Genomic DNA, 19,996 nt, shown 5'->3' on the forward strand with positions numbered 1-19,996 from the left:
GGGTCTAAGGACTTGGGCCACCTTCCACTGCTTTCCCAGGCACATTAGCAGGGAGCTGGATCAGAAGTGGAGCAGCTGGGACTTGCCTAAACGGGATGCTGGTGCAGCAGATAGAGGCTTCACTTGTTAAAGCACAATGCCAGCTCCTATGTATTTGTTAAAAATTTGTAAACTGGGACCAGTGCTGTGGCATAACAGGTTAAGCCACCACCTGCAATGCCAGCATCCCATATGGGCACCAGTTCAAGTTCTGGCTACTTCACTTGTGACTCAGCTCCCTGCTAATGTGTCTGGGAAAGCAGCAGAAGATGACCCAAGTCTTTAGGCCTCTGCCACCCATATGGGGGACCTGGAAGAAGCTCTTGGTTCCTGGCTTCAGCCTGGCCCACACGTAGCCATTGTGGTCATTTGGAGAGCGAATCAGTGGATGGTAGATTTTTCTATCTTTAACCCTCTTTGTAAATTTTGCCTTTCAAATGAAAATAAATCTTAAAAAATTTTGAAAATTATTTTAAAAATGATTGTTTATGTTGCAAAATCTATAGAGTTAATTGTATTAAGTGAATTTTAGCAAGGCAATAGGGTATAAGACTAATATGTACAAATTTTTTTTTAAGATTTATTTATTTGGCCGGTGCCGAGGCTCAATAGGCTAATCCTCCACCTGTGGCGCCGGCACACCGGGTTCTAGTCCCTGTTGGGGGGCCGGATTCTGTCCCGGTTGCCCCTCTTCCAGGCCAGCTCTCTGCTGTGGCCCGGGAAGGCAGTGGAGGATGGCCCAAGTGCTTGGGCCCTGCACCTGCATGGAAGACCAGGAGAAGCACCTGGCTCCTGGCTTCAGATCAGCGCAATGCACTGGTCACAGCGCGCTGGCCGCGGCGGCCATTGGAGGGTGAACCAACGGCAAAGGAAGACCTTTCTCTCTGTCTCTCTCTCTCACTGCCACTCTGCCTGTCAAAAAAAAAAAAAAAAGATTTATTTATTTATTTGAAAGAGTTACACGGGGGGGGGAGAGGGAGAGGGAGAGAGGGAGAGAGGGAGAGAGGGAGAGAGGGGGAGAGGGGGAGAGGGAGAGAGGGAGAGAGGGAGAGAGGGAGAGAGGGAGAGAGGGAGAGAGGGGGAGAGGGGGAGAGGGAGAGAGAGAGAGAGAGGTCTTCCATCTGCTGGTTCACTCCCCAAATGGCCACAACGGCCGGAGCTGTGCCGATTCGAAGTCAGGAGCCAGGAGCTTCTTCCCGGTCTCCCACGCAGGTGCAGGGACCCAAGGACTTGGGCCATCTTCTACTGCTTTCCCAGGCCATAGCAGAGAGCTGGATTGGAAGTGGAGCAGCCAGGTCTTGAACTGGTACCCATATGGGACGCTGGAGCTTAAGGCCACGGTGTTAACCCACTGCGCCACAGCGCTGGCCCCTGATATGTACAAATTAACTATGCTTTTATAGCCCTGGCTATTGTGGCCATCTGCCAAGTGAACCAGCAGGTGGAAGATCTTTCTGTTTCTCTGTGTCACTCTGCCTCTCAAATAAATAAGTAAATCTTTAAAAATATGTACTAGTTCTGACCTAGAGTAATAAGGAATTCCTGGAGGGGATGGCATATCAGAGGGTTCTTTATATCCCCTAACTTTTATCTTTTCCCCGTTAGGTAAATTTGGTTTAAATTTTTATTTATTTATTTATTTATTTATTTATTTATTTTTATTTATTTATTTTTTTGACAGGCAGTGAGAGAGAGACAAAGGTCTTCCTTTGCCGTTGGTTCACCCTCCAATGGCCGCCGCGGCTGGCGCACTGTGGCTGGCGCCCCGCGCTGATCCGATGGCAGGAGCCAGGTACTTCTCCTGGTCTCCCATGGGGTGCAGGGCCCAAGCATTTGGGCCATCCTCCACTGCACTTCCTGGCCACAGCAGAGAGCTGGCCTGGAAGAGGGGCAACCGGGACAGAATCCGGCGCCCCGACCGGGACTAGAACCCAGTGTGCCGGCGCCGCAAGGTGGAGGATTAGCCTACTGAGCCGCGGCGCCGGCCTTAAATTTGTATTTATTAAGAGGCAAGTAACACAGATAGAGTTCCCATCCATCGGTTCACCCCCCTACATGCCTGCAATGGCTGGGGCTGGGGCAGGACAAAGCCAGGAAGCTTGGAATGCCATCTAGGTCTCCCACATGAATGGCAGGAACCTAACTAACTGAGCCATCATCTGGTGCCTCCCGGGGTGCATATTAACAGGAAAATGGAATCAGAATTTGAGCCAGATATCAAACCCCCAGCATTCTGTTACAGGATACAGGCATCTCAACCAGTGACTTAACTATGAGAACAAACGCCTGTTCTGCCCTCTCCAATGGGGGAACTTCACATTTCAATAAATTCAATAAATCACATTTCAATAAACTGAGCTTTTTTACAAGTTAGTTAGGAGCTTTATGACTGGTTTATTAATTCTTTATCTGTATGCGTACTGCTTTATGAGAAGGCCTTCTTCACATTTATGTTTCAGATACTCCATGAAACCCTAAACAACCGCTCAAGTAAGTAACATAAGTAATGGCTGAATTCTGGCTTCTCTTATCCCTACACTATTCTATTTAAAAAGCCTCATAGGAAAACACTGATAACTGTGTGTCATGCACTGCTGATTTCTGATGGTCTTTCAGGGAACTTTGCTATCGGGAAGATTCTTCTTTACCCATTCAAATTATACGACACAGGCCAAGTCTGATCATGAGTATAATAAGCCCTCCATATAGGAAATATTTTCTTTACCACAAAAAGTATAGCACAGGTCTTTACTGTGTATCAACGCAAAAGATCAAGAAAACTAAAGGATGACTCTTGAGTTAATGTTTCTCAGACTACTGAAATACATTTCTGCTTTCCAACATTTTAAAGGCGCTCAAAAAATTTTTTTTAGCTTATTTATTTGAAAGACAGAGACACTTCCAAAAAAACGGATTGATCTTCTACCCACTAATTCACTCCCCAAATGCCAACAGCCAGGGTTGGGCTGGGCAGAAGCTAGGGCCATAAAGAGCCAGCATTGTGGCATAGAGGGTAAAGCCACTACCTACAGTGCTGGCATCCCATATAGGTGCTGGCTTGAGACCCACCTGCTCCACTTCCGATCCAGCTCTCTCTGCTATGGCCTGGAAAGCAGAAGATGGCCCAAGTACTTGGCCCCTGCACCTGTGCGGAGACCCAGAGGAAGCTCCTGGCTTTGGATTGGACTGGCTCTAGCCATTGAGGTCATTTGGGGAATGAACCAGTGGATAGATCTCTCTCTCTCTCTGCAACTCTGCCTTTCAAATAAATAAACAGATCCTTTAAAAAAAAAAAAAAAAGAAAGAAAAGCAAAGCAGCAGCAGCTAGGGGCCTGGAACCCAATCCAGGTCTCCCACACAGGGGCTGGGATCCAGGTACTTATGTTGCCTCCCATGGTATGCATAAGCAATAAGCTGGATTAGAAAAGGAGATAGGACTCAAATCTAGGGACTCCTAATATGGGATGCAGGTGTTCTAAGTGGCTACTGAACTGCCGTGCCAAATGAGCACCCAGAAAGGGCACTGTTAAAGCTTTTAGAGAGGGGCCGACGTGTGGCACAGCAGTTTAAGCCAGCATCAGCAACACTGGCACCCCATATGGGCACTGATTCAAGTCTTGGCTACTCCACTTCCAATCCAGCTTCCTGCTAGTGGGCCTGACAAGCACAAGATGGTCCCAGTGCTTGGGCCCATGCACAGATGTGGGAAACTGGATGGAGTTCTGGGCTCCTGGCTTTGCCCTGGACCCGCCCTTCCCATTGTGGCCATCTGGGGAGCGAAACAGCAGATGGAAGATCTGTCACTCTACCTTTCAAATTAAATAAAATCTTTAAAAAGCAAAAAAAAAAAAAAAAAAAAAAAAAGCTTTTAAAAATATGTAGGTTTTTATACCTTCCCTATACTTAACTGCTATGCTAAATGTTTACATTTGTACTCACTGCATCAAAAGTAGCAAGAGCATAAAATGGGTGCTGAATAGACTAATTTTTCTTTTTTTCTTTTAAGAGACAGAGACAGACAATAGAGGTTCCATCTGCTGACTTAATCCCCAAATGCCTACATTGGACTGGACTGGACCAGGCCAAATTTGGGAGGTGGAAACTCCATCTTGGTCTCCCATGTGAGTGTCAGGGAACTGAGTATCTGAGCCATCACCTGCTATCCCTTCATCAGTGGGAAGGTGGAGCAGGAGCAGAGGAGCCAAGACTAGAACCCAGCTACTCCGAATATGGGCCACAACGAGCCCAAGCCACGGTGTAACTGCTGGCCAAACGCCCACCCCAGGAGACAGATATGCTATTAATAACGAGTCAGGCAGTCTGACATCGCACAAAGCAGCATACTCCTGGTAGTGAAGAAGTCACAAACCTGCACAAGGTAATCAGCAATGTATTCTGTTTTCAAGCAGTGCACATTCTGGGCAGCAGCGTCTGCTATATTAAGTCCTGTGTCATCTGGTTTCTGCTTGCAATTAAAGTCATAAAAGAGATGTGTGGCCTCTTTAAATAAAGGTACAGAATGACCACGTAGCACCTAAGGAAAAAACACGAAAAGTATTACAATCTACAGGTGTCACAAAGCAGTTCAACTGTACAAAATATACTAAGGATTACCATCTTCTAAAGTAAGGAAAACAAAGAACTGTTTTAGATAATTTATGTGAACGCTCAGTAAACTGGTTCAGCACAAACCTTTGCTCCTCCTGACTGAAGAAGACGTCTGAACCCCGCTTCTCGGGCACGGTCAACACGTAAAACAACCTTCCACCCGCTAAATGCTCCCTGCGAGAAAAGAATCAGTGCTGAAACCACTTGGAAAATAAATGATAAATCAGATAATGCATGATCCTACTTGTAGACCCAGTTTTATGTCTAAATAAGACACAGAGGTTATATTCTCAACGACCTTTATTTTTGCCACAGTGTAAATGTGTCAATATAGTCTGAAATACACAGCCATGGTATCTGCAAATTCATGAGAAATGAGAGAAAACAATTTAATGATCAGGTAATAGTAAAACAAAGCAGCTTTATTTATGTAGTCTTTTTCTAGTTTTTTCTTTATAACTAATGATAGGTAGAGTACATGGCACTGCTTGATAGGCTACAGGAAGCTTTTGTTAAATTTCTCTTGAAAATGTAAAGATATCAAACATCATGTAAGATTATTTGACAGACGGGTTTATAACCTTTTTGTAAGCAATGGAGCCCTTTGGCAATCGGGTGAAAACTGGACCCCTTCTAAATCACTTTCTGAAAAACTGAAGCAGCTTTACTGAGATATAAATGTCCATAAAATTTGGGTAATGTTTTATTTTTCTTTGTGGTCAAAATAAAATATTAGGGCCAGCACTGTGGTGCAGGGGGTTACGCCCTGCTTGTGTTGCTGGCATCCCCAGTTTGCTGCTGAGCGACCCCAGTTTGAATTCCTGTTGCTCCACTTCCAATCCAGCTCCCTGCTAATGCGCCTGGAAAGTAGCAAAAAATGGCCCAAGTACGCGGGCCTCTACCACCGTGGGAAATCTGGATGTCCAGGCTCCTGGCTTTAGGCCTAGCCCAGCCCTGGCTTTCGTAGAGAATAAACCAGTGGTTGGAAGTTCTTTCTCTGCCTCCCCTACCAACCACCACCCTCTGTAACTCTGCTTTCAAAAAATGAATCTCAAATATAGGTATATATTATATATACACACATATATATGATTACCAAGGAAACCATTTTATTGTAAGTTATTAAAATAGTAAAAAGAGATCTATGACATTATAATGGAGGTGCTTTATGGGTGAGTCAGCAGATCCAGCTTAAGAATCCCTAAAGCTAGGTGCTATAAAGATACTTTGAAATAAACACAGTATAGAACCACACTTTATACACATAAACTATTTTTTACAAGCCATCAACGGGGCTCATGCTGTGACTCAGCAGGTTAAGCGTCCGCCTCCAGTGCCAGCATCCCATGTGGGTGCCAGTTCCTGCCCCAGATGTTCATCCAGCTCCCTGCTAATGGGCCTGGGAAAACATCAGAGGATGGTCCAAGTGCTTGAGCCCTTGCACCATGTGGGAGACCTGGATGAGGTTTCTGGCTCCTGGCTTCAGCCTGGCCCAGCCAAGACTATGGTGGCCATTTGGGGAGTGAACCAGCAGATGGGAGATCTTTCTGTTTTTCTTTCTCTGTGACTTCCTCTCAAATAACATTAAGCTCAATGTAGACTGCCCTAATTAAACACATCAATCAAGAGTTATTCTTCCTTGGTCAAGCACATTCTCTTTAAAAAACATATACCTCTCTATATAACTATGTCTATATCTGGAATAGTCACAGTATTGAATGCTCCTTAAATGGTCTCTAATTGTGCATGTGAATACCTCAACAATGCCTGATTCTTGTCTCTGCTGGATTTTTTTTCTCCATCTCATGGCCGCAAGTGCTAGTCTTCGTTGCTGCTCCGTGATTCCAGTCAGAACATCAAGTATGGAACTACTTCCCCACTCATAGTTTTCTTCCTAGAGAATTAATTGAACAAGCTTTTGAGGTCCTACAGTATGTTGGGCCACTGCGTTGCATACATGTTTCTGTCCTCAGGGAGCTAACAGGCTACAGGAGTTAAAGTATACATTCAATTGATATGACTACAGACAGTATCAGGCAAGCATCATTTTATGAGCACAGAGGCAATGTAGATCAATTTGATTTCATATATTCATCACATATACCTGGCTTTTAATTAGAAATTAGAAGAATATTACATATATTTCTAGGTAACATCTGGTAACTACACCTTGGCAGCTGGTAATATTTGGATTACTGGGCTTTACTGGCCAGCTGCTAACTTCACAGACCACAACGTCAGAGGACACTCTGGTTGTCTGTCCAAAGGAGATATTCCTAAGGAATCCTGATTGAAAATGTCAAAAATCACATGGTGGAGATAGAAGACCTTTCTCTCTGTCTCTTCCTCTGTCTGCAACTCTACCTCTCAAATAAATTTTAAAAAATCTTTAGGTTAGCTTCCAAGATGGCAGAGCACGGAAGGAGCTTACTGCTCTAGTCTAGAAGACAGTTCAAGAAAAGTGGAGAGAGTGCAATCTCAAGGAAGAGTTAGGGAGAAAATGGCAGAGGAAACTCTACGCAAATTAGAGGGACACAGTGGATCTATGTGGAGGGTGTGGACACACACAGACCAGGACCCCAGCAGCTGAGAGCCTATGCACAAGTGTTGGAGGGTGAGGTGAGACCCGACTGCAGCAGCCCAAGCCACTGGCGATTAAGCTGCAGGAGGAGCCAAGAGGGAATCTGGCTTGGAGCCCCATAGGGAAAAGTGTACCTGCCAAACTAGAGGAGAAATAAAAGGAGGGCATGTTTCTCCCCAATCACCTTACAACAGAGTTATTTAACAATCCGATAGAGGGGGCACCATTTTGGACATATGTAACAGCTGTGCCAGCTCATGTCTATGCCCAGCAACCAGCCAAGTAGAGACTCCTGACTTTGGTGGGGAGAACTGGGTGCTTGTGACTGTAGGAGGCTTGTGTGCTGGGTGGTAAAAATGCCATTTTAATTGTTAAAGTGATCATATAAAGTGTTAAAATGAACATATGTAATAGGATTAAGTGTTAAAGTGATCATATAAATAAGATTAAGTGTCTGGTAATAATAATAGAATTAAAAAAGAGAGAATGTTCCAACATGGGAAGTAGTCCACACAGAAGACTTACGGAATGACAAAAGCCCTGAACAACACTGACCTCAGAATCAGCCCTTAAGGCATTCTGGTTTGTCTGAAAAGCCCATGAGAGCATCTCAGTCATGGAAAGCTAAGACACTGGCAAAAAAGGTTCTACATGAAGGACCTCTGTGAGTGAGACTACAGCGGAAGGAAGTGGCCATTAAAGAAGGATGTACTTTTCTTTAAAGGGAGGAGAGAACTTCCACTTTGCTTTTGGCCTTGTCTAAATAATGATGGAGTTTGTGGACTCAAAAGGCTTCCACAGCTTACGCAGCTCATGTCAAGAGATTCAGGTGGTCACTGACCTCACACATAAGAGTGTTAATTGTTACATTAACAACAGAGTCACTGTGCACTAACTCCCCATGAAAGACCTCTGTCCTCAATGAGTTGTATTATGAGGGTTAAATGTAAAACTAGTTCTCAAACAATTGTGTGTGTGTGTGTGTGTGCGCGTGCGCAAATTGTTGAAATCTCTTCTTTGTACAGAGTTGGCCTTCTGTGTACAAAGTAAATTGAAAATGAATCTTAATGGAGAATGGGACTGGGAGTGTGGGTGGGAGGGCAGGTATGGTGGGAAGAACCTCTGTATGCCTAAAGTTGTACTTATGAAATTTGTATTCCTTAATAAATACATAAATAAACCTTTAAAAAAAAGGAAAGAAATCACATGATGGATACTGTTATAGTTAATTTGTATTCCTTAATAAATACATAAATAAACCTTTTAAAAAAAGGAAAGAAATCACATGATGGATACTGTTATAGTTAGCAAACAAAATATTTCAATTAATTAGCTTAATATTTAAAGGGCCAGTAGATAGCATAAAAGCTTATAAGAAGATAATCTTGGCCTGTGCCGCTGCTCACTAGGCTAATCCTCTGCCTGCGGTGCCGGCACACTGGGTTCTAGTCCCGGTCAGGGTGCCGGATCCTGTCCCGGTCGTTCCTCTTCCTGTCCAGCTCTCTGCTGTAGCCAGGGAGTGCAGTAGAGGATGGCCCAAGTGCTTAGGCCCTGCACCCGCATGGGAGACCAGGAGAAGCACCTGGCTCCTGCCATTGGATCAGTGCAGTGTGCTGGCCGCAGCGGCCATTGAGGGGTGAACCAACAGCAAAGGAAGACCTTTCTCTCTGTCTCTCTCACTCTCCACTCTGTCAAAAAAAAAAAAAAAAAAAAAAAAGATAATCTCTAATGGTAAGATAATGTTATTTCAATTTAAAAAAATGACATGTAAGTAGCTGGCAGTGTGGCATGGTGGGTAAGGCTACAGCGCTGTCCATACAGGTACAGGTTCAAATCCTAGCTGATCCACTTCCAATCCAGCTCCCTGCTAATGCAGACTGGAAAAGCAGCAAAAGACAGCCCAAGTGCTTGAGACCCTGCACCCATGTGGGAGACCTAGGAGAAGCTCCTGGCTCCTGGCTTCGGCCTGGCCCAGCCCTGGCCATTTGGAGAGTGAGCCAGCAAATCTAAGATTTCTCTATTTTTACCTCTTTCTGTAACTCTACCTTTCAAATAAATAAATAAATCTTTAAAAAAAAAGATGCAAAATACATATTTAAAAAAAGTGAATATAACTGAACTTGGCTATATGATCTTTCTTTGCTTCAATTGTTACTGGAAACTTTATAAAACTAGTCTAATCTAATTATTCCTATTTGGATATCTGAATGAAATGAGTGGTCAGTGCATGTATGAGAATAACTGAAGACATTTATTTTAAAGAAAACATCCCTTCACCGACTGTGAACACATACCTGCACAAAGCGCCCAGCTGTTCTGCAGGCTTCCAGGTAGGAGCGATGAAGCACCCACTTCCCAGCTGCCACTGAGGCTAAGTACTTTTCATTTCTCAGCGGGTGTCCCACCACAATGTGTGTGCATTTGGGGTCAAAGCACTGTTTCTCTATCACTAATCCACCTAAACAGAGAAAATTTGGCTGTACTTTATTTATATTTATAAAATCATTTCTTAACTTCTTTTTTTGTAATCTCAACTATACACAGAAATTATCTGTAAACAGAATGCACCAAACCATCTAAACCAAAAAATCTTGACTGACAATGATCAACATTTTAAATACAAAAGTAGATCAAACAGTAAAGTGAAGTCTCAAACAACGGCCACTCAGATGTTAAAATTTATAACATTTTGCCATCTTTACTTCAATCTATGTCCCCTTTTTTGAATTAACTATTTCAAGGCAAATTCCAGGCACTGTGTTACTTAACCCCTACATATATCTAAAATAAATGGAAATTTTCTTAAATAGCCACATGGTACTACCATATCTAGTAAAATCAAGTACAATTCTTTGCTGTCTCAACACTAAATCCTTGTTCAATCTGCCTGTCTCTACTTGGTTTGCTATAATTATGACACAGAGAGTGGGGCTGGTGGTGTGGTGCAGCAGGTCAAGCCAGTATCTCACACAGGACTGCACATTCGAGTTCTGACTGGGAGACCCGCACGGAGTTCCTGACTGCTGGCTTTGAGTTGGCTCAAATCTGGCTTTTGTGGCCATTTGGGAAGTGAACCAGCAGATGGAAGACTGAACTCCCTCTTTTACAAACAAATAAATCTCAACCTCTCTCAGAAGTGTATGTATGAAGCTTGATGAGGATGCAAAAGGCAGCATAAATAAATACAAGCTTACGGAAAGTATGGCTATGAGTGTACAGCTTAGAGGTTAACCTGACTGCTGGTTATCAGAGTTGTACCACAGTCTTTCTAAGATTTTAACAAAACATTTGAATTCTATTCATGATTTACAGATAAGCAAAGGGCTATACTCAATACCTGTTATGTCTCTCTAAGTTCTAATATCAGGAACCCTCTACAGTCACAGGCTCTCAGTTCCAGTACAATCTGTATTCATCTGTCTCTACTCCCTGACCTCTTGGAGGTCAGCTCTGTGCTAGCTGCTACTACTGTACTTGTCCAGAGTCTACAGAGATGGAAAAACCTACAGGAGCCAGTGTAAGTGTAAAATGCATACTAGATTTCCAACACTTACTACAAGAAAATGACTGAAAATTCCGATACTATATTTACATGATAGTAAAACTGGCAGTTTATTTTATCCATTTCTTTTTTATTTTTTTTTAAAGATTTATTTTATCTATTTGAAAGACAGAGTTACAGAGAGAGGTAGAGCCAGAGAGACAGAGAGAGGTCTTCCATTTGCTGGTTCACTCTCCAAATGACCACAATGGCCAGAGCTGAGCTGATTTGAAGCCAGGAGCCAGGAGATTCCTCTGGGTCTCCCACTCGTGTGCAGGGGCCCAAGGACTTGGCCCATCTTCTACTGCTTTCCCAGGCCATAGCAGAGAGCTGGATCAGAAGCGGAGCAGTTAGGATTCAAACTGGTGCCCATATAATGCCAGCACTGCAGGCGGCAGCTTTACCTAATAAGTCACAGTGCCAGCCCTGCATCCATTTCTTTTTACTTTTAAGATTATTTATTTTCAATTTACTTGGAATTCGGGAAGAGATATAGATTTTCCATTTGATGGTTCATTTCCCAAATGCCCGCAAACTGTCCAGGCTGGTCCAGGCTGAAATCAGAAGCCAAGAACCCAATCTGGTTCTCCCATGTGGGTGGCAGGGACCCAAGGCTATGAGCCATCATATGTTGCCTCCCAGGATGGCCTGAGCAGAAAACTGGACCAGCAGTAGTACTCCAATATGGGATACAGGTTTCCCAAGCTGCATCTTAACCATTGTACCAAGAACGAGCCCTCTTTTTACATTTTGAAATGTTGCTATTAGGAAATTAAAATGACACATGCAGATGAGAGTCAGTTTCTATGGGACAGCAAGGCACCAGGTTACTTTTCTACTACAGAGCTTCCAGAAAGAATGTCAGAGGGAGGTCAGATGGAACAAGAATGGTGCAACATGAGAAGGTGCTCCTGTCTACATGAACTATACTTTTTAAGTTCATTAAAATGTGGTTTTATTTTATATCACAGGCCTATAGTTTCACACAATGTTTCATTAATGAACAAATACTCAAAGTAGTACAGAAGATTGTTAAACTTAACTGCTGGTTTCCATTTAAATATTTACTCTGACTCCCAGGGCTGACTTTAGATTTAGATTCAAATTTCTAAGGCTGACATATTGTATATAGCTTAGACAAATTGCATATTTTATTTTTCTCCACCTATATCTTAAAAATATTATCAATACTGACTGCATTTCACTTTCAAATAAGGTTGCTATGAGTATGAGACCTTTTCTTTTACAATAGTGTTTATATTTCTTCCTGTAGACATTTTTTAAAAGCTTAAAGGAGCACTCCTACCTGGTGCCTCACTCCTGAAACGCCCACTAACAGCTGTGGCTGAAGCAGGGAGCCAAGAACTCAGTCCAGGGCTCCTACCTGGGGGTCAGGGACCTAATTACCTGAGCCATCATCTGCTCTCTCCCAGGGCCTGCATTAATAGGAGGCTGAGGGAGGTTACGAGCTAGAACTGAGAACTGAACCCAAGTACTCCAATATGGGGCATTGTGTCTTAACTGGAATCTTAACTGCTAGGCTAAATGTCTGACATTTTTGATTTAAGTAAAATACTGGTACCTAATTTTTCAATCAGATGACAATAATCAATACGTTCTTGAGGATTCAGCGATGACATCTGAAATATGTACTGTTTTTTAAATTCTTCATGAGCCTCTTCTCTCATTATAATCTGGAATGAAAGAATTTTATTTTAGAAAAACATTTATATTAATCCAGTTATTTTACAGTGCAATTTTGCTGTCTTCTGAGTTATCATAAATACAAATAATAACATAATGCAAACACAGTTTTCAACATTTGATGAACCCCTGATAGTGAAATCAACACATTTCTAATTCAGTACAAAAATATCCAAAAGCCAGAGCAAGATCAACAAACCTTTTCCCTAGGGGGTGGAGCCACAGGTGGGTTGGCCAGAGGGAAGGCGATGCTGGGGGCCTGAGGTGTAGGGATCAGGTGGCTGTCTCGTACTTGGGTTTCTGGTTCTTCAGAGATAGGTTGCTTCGGAGCTTCAGTCACACATGCTTCTCCAGGATCACAGACAGCTGAGGGCAATAAAAGGTTGAAGCATGTGATTATTCACATACAAGTAGGAATAAAGTCTAGAAGATATTACCTGCCTCAGCCAACATGAAATTAAATACAAACCAAGAAATGTAAAAGTACATGCAAAAGAAGTAGACTATTTCTGGAGTTCATAAATAAATGTAATTAATTAACTTCAAAAGGATAACTATATTAAATGTGGATTTTTAAAAAAATATTTTTTCATCAGTAAATTGAAACTCAAATTGGTAAAATGAAAGCATTTCCACATTTGGAGAGAAATTGGAAGCAGAGATAAATCCTGTATCTGATGTATGGAATCATGCAATGTGAAAAAGATGAAAAAGGGGAAAAAGATTTTCTAAAAATAAAAAAGACTTATTTCTTCTTATTTATTTCAAAGGCATTTACAGAAAGTAGGAGACAGAGATCTTCCATTTGCTGGCTCAAACTCCAAATGGCTACAACAGCCAAAGCCAAGAGACAGGAGCTTATTCATGGTCTCCCATTTGGATGTAAGAGCCCTAGTCCACGGGCCATCTGCTGCTGCTTTCCCAGGCGTGTCAGCAGGGAGCCAGACCAGAAGTGGAGCAGCCAGGACTCAGTGTCAGTGTCCATATGGGACACTGATGTTGCAGGGACGGTCTAACCTGCTACAGTACAACACAGGCCCCCAACCATTCTGTTTTTTGTTTTTTTTTTTTTTAATATTTAATTATGATGTGAAAGGCAGAGTTACAGAGAGGCAGAAAGTGAGAGTGAGAGAGGGGGAGGGAGAGAAAGAGAGGAAGGGAGACAGGGATGGGGAGAGGAAGACTGAGAGGTCTTCCATCCGCTGGTTCACTTCCAAAATGGCCAGAGCTGGGCTAATCCAAAGCCAAGAGCCAGGAGCTTCTTTCAGGTCTTCCACGTGGGTGCAGGGGCCCAAGCACTTGGGCCATCTTCCACTGCTTTCCCAGGCCACAGCAGAGAGCGGGATCAGAAGTGGAGCAGGCAAGCCTCGAACCAGTGCCCATACGGGATTCCAGCACTTCAGGTGGCAGCTTTACCCAATATGCCACAGCACCCGCCCCACCATTCTGTTTTTAAGGCAAAGTTCATGAAAGAAAACACCAGGGGCTGGTGTTGTGGCATGGCCGCCACCTGTGATAACCAGCATTCCATCGGAGTGCTGGTTTGTGTCCTGACTGCTCTACTTTCCATCCAGCTCCTGGCTAACACACCTGGGAAACCAGCAGAAGATGGCCTAAGTACCGGTATCCACATGGGAGACCCAGACGAAGTTCCTGGCTTCAGCCTGGCCCAGCCCAATTGGAGGAGCCATCTTGGGAGTGAAACAGCGGAGATCTTATCTCTGTTTCCAGCCCCAAACACTTTCAAAACAAACACATAAATCTGTGAAAAAAAAAAGAAAAAAAAATGGGGAATTCAAAAAGGAACTTACACAATACAAAGAATAAATGTAGGTAAGTATTGGATGAAATTTAGAAGACTTAAATGAAAGTTAAGAAACAGGAGGAGAGGCTGGAGCTGTGTAGTAGGTAAAGCCGCTGCAGTGCCGGCATCCCGTATGGACACCAGTTCGAGTCCCAGCTGCTCCTCTTTTGATCCAGCTCTCTGCTATAGCCTGGGAAAGCAGTAGAAGATGACCCAAGTCCTTGGGCCCCTGCACCCATGTGGGAGACCCAGAAGAAGCTCCTGGCTCCTGGCTTTGGATCAGTGCAGCTCCGGCCGTTGTGGCCATTTGGGGAAGGAACCAGCGGATGGAAGACACCCCCTTCCCGGCCTTTCTCTCTCTCTGTAACACTTCCAAATAAATAAAATCTTAAAAAAACAGGAGGAAAACCCAAGCATTAACTGCACACATATAGTTAAGGACTAAAATGAAAGGAGAAGTTAAAAACCATGTTGGGAGGCCGGCGCTGCGGCTCACTAGGCTAATCCTCCGCCCTGCAGCGCCAGCACACCGGGTTCTAGTCCCGGTCGGGGCGCCGGATTCTGTCCCGGTTGCTCCTCTTCCAGGCCAGCTCTCTGCTGTGGCCAGGGAGTGCGGTGGAGGATGGCCCAAGCCCTTGGGCCCTGCACCCCATGGGAGACCAGGAGGAAGCACCTGGCTCCTGCCTTCGGATCAGTGCGGTGCGCCATTGGGGGGTGAACCAACGGCAAAGGAAGACCTTTCTCTCTCTGTCTCTCTCACTGTCTACTCTGTCAAAAAAAAAAATAATAATAAATAAATAAATTAATTAAAAAAAAAAACCATGTTGGGAAAAAATGCCTATACCTAAATTTTCAAATTCAAAGATCAACTACATTTTTCAATTTACTGATTAAGTACCAAAGTCAAAAATCATTTTTCTGACTCTTAACTTTAAGCCAAAGTCAGAAATATCTAGTAAGTTTCTCATTTGCAGGTATAATTCAAAGAATCACGACTTATCTGTTTATTTTTAGGAGGTCAAAATATACCATATACAAACAGGTAAATAGATTCTTTCTTGTTACCCTGTTCAGCAATTTCTGAAACACATAAAGGTTCCTGGAAAGGACAGTCCTCCAATGTTTTAACGTCAACCTGAAGCTCAGAGTGCTGTGTGGGACAACAAGGCCACTGCAAATTGCTGGCAAGCCTTGCTCGCTCCTCCCTGGCTGTAGGGTCATCCCAAATGATCTGTTCGTTCTGGGAGGGTTCAGTGTTCATATCAGGTACAGTTTGACGAGATTGCCTAAGGAGTAAAATAACAATTTTAAACACTGGCAAACAGCCACAACAAAACCCAAGTGCGTAAAATCAATAAACAGACTGAAAAAGTGATTTGCCGTCTAACGTCCATCACTGAGCCACTGGTGAACTTTAAAATATTTAAAATATTTCTCCTTTAAATGTAACTGTTTTAGTTTAAGTGGAAATACGTATTTTGCCTAAAATGTCTATGTATTTAAAATGTCAAAGTTGGAAGTTTAACAGTTAAATTAAAAAAAAAAAAAAACAAACTTTGAAACAACTGGGATTTCTTGGGGCTGGCATCATGGCACAGCAGGTTAAGTCACCACTTGCAATGGTGCATCCCATCCGAGTGCCAGTTTGAGTCCTGGCTGTTCCACTTCTGATCCAGCTGTCTACTAATGTGTCTGGGGAAGAAGTGCAGGATGGCCCAACTACTTGGGCCCCTGGTACCCATGTGGGAAACCTGGATGGAGTTTCAGGCTCTGGCCTTCAGCCTTGTCCAGCCCTGGCTGTGGTAGCCATCTGGGGAGTGAACTAATCAATGGAACAGCTGTCTTTCTTCTCTCTCTGTAACTCTTCCTTTCAAATCCACAAAAATCAATCTTTAAAAAAAAAAAAAAAAAGTGTGGGAGGGCAATTTCTCTGAATGGTTAGGGAAACAGTAACATTTAGAAAACTGTGGTTACTTTGCTCTGGTGGTTAGTATATTTTTATCACTTGCAATTATAGTAACTATAATTACATGGAAAGCTTACTACAAAGGCTGTCTTATGGAAAGGTTCTTTGGCCTTTGGTAAACAAACTTCAGCATCTAAGACAGACCAACCATATACTGAATTATAGTAAAATGCATTTGGTTATGTAATTGTAATGATTTCATTTGATAAAGTAATAGAATTCCAACTATTTATATATATGTATATATATGGATGAATTTCAAAATTTTTGCACCAAAATAGACTTTACTTATAATTCTTTTTTCCATGAACTTTCTTTTTTAAATTTTTTTTATTTTTCTTGACAGGCAGAGTGGACAGTGAGAGAGAGAGACAGAGAGAAAGGTCTTCCTTTGCCGTTGGTTCACCCCCCAATGGCCACCGTGGCCGGCGCCCCGCGCTGATCCGAAGCCAGGAGCCAGGTGCTTCTCCTGGTCTCCCATGCGAGTGCAGGGCCCAAGCACTTGGGCCATCCTCCACTGCCTTCCCGGGCCACAGCTGGATTGGAAGAGGAGCAACCGGGAAAGAATCCGGCGCCCCAACCGGGACTAGAACCCGGTGTGCCGGCACCGCAGGCGGAGGATTAGCCTAGTGAGCTATGGCGGCGCCGGCCTCCATGAACTTCCAGAAGTAGCTTCATATGTATATTCTTTTTTTAAGATTTATTTTATTTATTTGAAAGAGTGACAGAGAGAGGTAGAGACAGAGAGAGAGGTCTTCCATCCACTGGTTCACTCCCCAATTGGCTGCAACGGCCGGAGCTACGCCAATCTGAAGCCAGGAGCCAGGAGCTTCTTCCGGGTCTCCCACATGGGTACAGGGGCCCAAGGACTTGGGTCATCTTCTACTGCTTTCCCAGGCCATAGCAGAGAGCTGGATTGGAAGAGGAGTAGCTGGGACTAGAACCGCTTCAGGCCAGGGCTTAACCTGCTGTGCCGTAGCACTGGCCCCCATATGTATATTCTTATAAAAATAATTTATCAAAGTTGATGGTACCTCAAGAATTCCATTGCCTCAAAAACAAGGAATATAGCCATGTACTCTGAGAATATTTATTCTGACTTGGTATAGGATGTAAGTTCTTTATAATAAACAAAAAGCTACTTCACTTATCACTGAGTATAGTACTAAACCAAAAGCTACTAAAATAGCACTGAGATAAAGACTTGACCTCATGAAATACATAGTTCATGTAAGATAACTGCAGAGTTCAATCAGCTGGAATTCAGAATCTCGTAGGTCATCATACAACTAGGGATTTTTCTTCTGTGAGGAAAAGATGAAATTATGCTTCTAAACCTGAGTCACATCACATGAAGAACTCGTCAGATCACACTACCAACAGCAATATATGAAGAGAATACAAAATGTACACAAAGTTTCAATAAGGAATGTTTAATATATATGGTGAAAAAGCACCAGGGCCATTTGCTGCAGCCTTTCCAGGCATGTTAGCAGTGAGCTGGATCAGAAGTGGAGCCCCCACAACCTGAACCCACGCCCATATGGGATGCTGGTGTTGCAGGCTGCGGCTTAACCTGCTGAGCGCTGCCGGGCACACTGGACCTTGTAACAGTTTTCTTTCTCAGGAGAAGAGATACAAAGTGTTAATCACACCTCATTCCAAAGCCCGTGTGGTTATGGACAAAACCTCTATGTTTGCTACTTGCTTTTGAGTAAGAATTCTAAAACTGCCTAAAGCAAGGGAGAGTAGGAAGAAAAGCTAAGAAAGAAGGGTGTCGCTCCCCCTCTTCGCGGAGGAACGACACAGGACCCTGCGCTGTTCTTTTGTCTGCTCGGCCCTCCCCGGGTTTGCTGCTGGTTCTTCCCGGGTTGGCTGCCGTCCTTCCACCTCCGTGGAGGGGCAGGCCCCCCTGCCACTTTCCCCACTTCCGCGGGGGAGCGGCACACCGCCGGCCGGCTCTCTCGGGGGCTGCACAGGTGTTCCCCTTAGATGTTACTGGTGCATGTTGTCTCTCCTCCTTTATAGTCCTCTTCCACCAATCCCAACTCTGCTACCCACACGCCGAGTACGCTGCTCTCCTCCAATCAGGAGCAGGATCAGCTCCTGCAGGTTACTGGTCGAACTGGAGGCAGCTGTGTAAAAGTTGTTTTTACTCCTCTCCCAGCGCCATATTGTGGGAGAGCAGATGCATAGAATAAGTCTTAATTCCAGTAACTCAGTCCAGTCTGAGTTGCTCCCCACAGAATGGAATAAGGAAAACCTAGTTAGCAAAGGGCCAAACCGATAAAAAACATCAGAATAGAATATGAAGTGTTTGGGCTAAATAAGACCCAGTAGCATAACTCTTTCACTGGTCTTAATAACTTAAACTTCTACTTTATTTTTTTTAAAGTAAAAATTCAGCTTCACCTATGGAACCTAAATAAGGAGCTACCTTTGTCTCATCTCAAGTTATCTTGTGTCTCTGCTATCAGCGACAGGTACACACCTCAGTGCCTCCAGGACCCGACTTCGTCCACTTCGAGCAGAGCGAATGCTGTCAGGGGTTGAAGAGGCACTATTGCAGCCACTTCTTGAAAGGGAAGACCTCTGCCCCTGGGGCTTCACCACTGCCGTGGCGGACATGATCTCCTGCAGTTGCCTTTGGAAGTTCTGTCTCATCTCCAAGGTCTGTGTCAGAGCTGGAAAGAAACACAAATACACCAGCCAAGAAAAAATTCTCTTTTTCACCATATCTTACTCACATTAACTATTCTGTTTAGATAAGGTTGACACAATTTACTGACCGGACATTCACTGAACACTGATTACTGACTAGAGAAATCAGTAGGGCTATGAACACTGGAGATACAGAAGCAGCCTTACCATGAGGACCTTGCAAGTACCTAGGATAATGAGGAAACTTCCAAGAGACAAATGCTAAGACCTACAAGAGATTACTTATTCCTTTTGTAGAGTGCTTTGCCTACTCTTATTTTCTCTCCATTACAGTCATTTCTGTACATGCCTTATTCTCCAATGGTTTTTGAAAATATATTTATTTTCAAAATATTTATCTTTTGAATTTTTATAAGACTAGACACTAAAATAGGTACTAAACAGTATATCTGGAATGAACAGAATGGTATTAACTAAATGGGTAAGTCAAAGGGAAAGCTCTGGATCGGTAACGTGAGTAAGGAAAAATAGACCCAAGTACTTGAGCTATCACTTGCTCCTTCCAGGTGCATGAGCAGGAGGCTGGACTGGAGGTAAAGCAGCTGGAGCTCTAAACAGGCACTCCAAAATGGGATGCCAGTGGCCCAAGATGGGACTTTAACTGCTGCACCTAATGCTCATCCACATGTCTATGTTTTTTTAAGAAGGAGGGAAGGAGAAAACATATATTTATGATTATATACACATAAAGCAGTTCTAGGAGGATACATAAGAAACGAATAACATTGGGAAATAAGGTACTTGTAAAACCATACGACTGTTAAAATATATTATACATATAAGGCTTTGAAAATCACTGGAAAAAAATACAACAAAACAAATTTTTAAAAATATCAACTTTACTTACCTATATAATAGAATAAAGCCATACCACACTAACTGTAAAATACCCAGTTCACAAGTTTCATACTTAAATAACCCAAAGTTTTGCAAATTATTTCTTAATGATTAAGATGAAATGTTGAGTGAGTTCTCAAATATATGCTTTGCTAGTACTTAGCAACAAAGAAAATTTTATTTTGCAACAGATGT

At 43.2% G+C, this 19,996-nt stretch overlaps 1 protein-coding gene and 1 long non-coding RNA gene across 2 annotated transcripts in view; one reads left to right on the forward strand and one right to left on the reverse strand.

Moving 5' to 3' along the window:
• The window catches only part of TOPBP1 (DNA topoisomerase II binding protein 1), an 80,063-nt gene that overhangs the window by 12,522 nt on the left and 47,545 nt on the right, over nt 1–19,996 (reverse strand). The window contains exons 20-27 of the mRNA XM_008249226.4: nt 18,735–18,927; nt 15,343–15,563; nt 12,673–12,839; nt 12,352–12,463; nt 9,523–9,686; nt 6,404–6,541; nt 4,732–4,821; nt 4,409–4,573 (exon numbers count right to left, since the gene is read on the reverse strand). Coding sequence (XP_008247448.3) covers nt 4,409–4,573; nt 4,732–4,821; nt 6,404–6,541; nt 9,523–9,686; nt 12,352–12,463; nt 12,673–12,839; nt 15,343–15,563; nt 18,735–18,927 — 1,250 coding nt within the window. The remainder of the gene's footprint in view (nt 1–4,408; nt 4,574–4,731; nt 4,822–6,403; nt 6,542–9,522; nt 9,687–12,351; nt 12,464–12,672; nt 12,840–15,342; nt 15,564–18,734; nt 18,928–19,996) is intronic.
• On the forward strand, nt 1,144–19,299 carry LOC127488056 (uncharacterized). Its single transcript, XR_011388294.1, has 2 exons — nt 1,144–2,529; nt 18,721–19,299. It is a non-coding gene; the product is annotated as an uncharacterized lncRNA (long non-coding RNA).

Source organism: Oryctolagus cuniculus, chromosome 4 (genome assembly GCF_964237555.1).
Source record: "Oryctolagus cuniculus chromosome 4, mOryCun1.1, whole genome shotgun sequence".
Taxonomy (NCBI): domain Eukaryota; kingdom Metazoa; phylum Chordata; class Mammalia; order Lagomorpha; family Leporidae; genus Oryctolagus; species Oryctolagus cuniculus.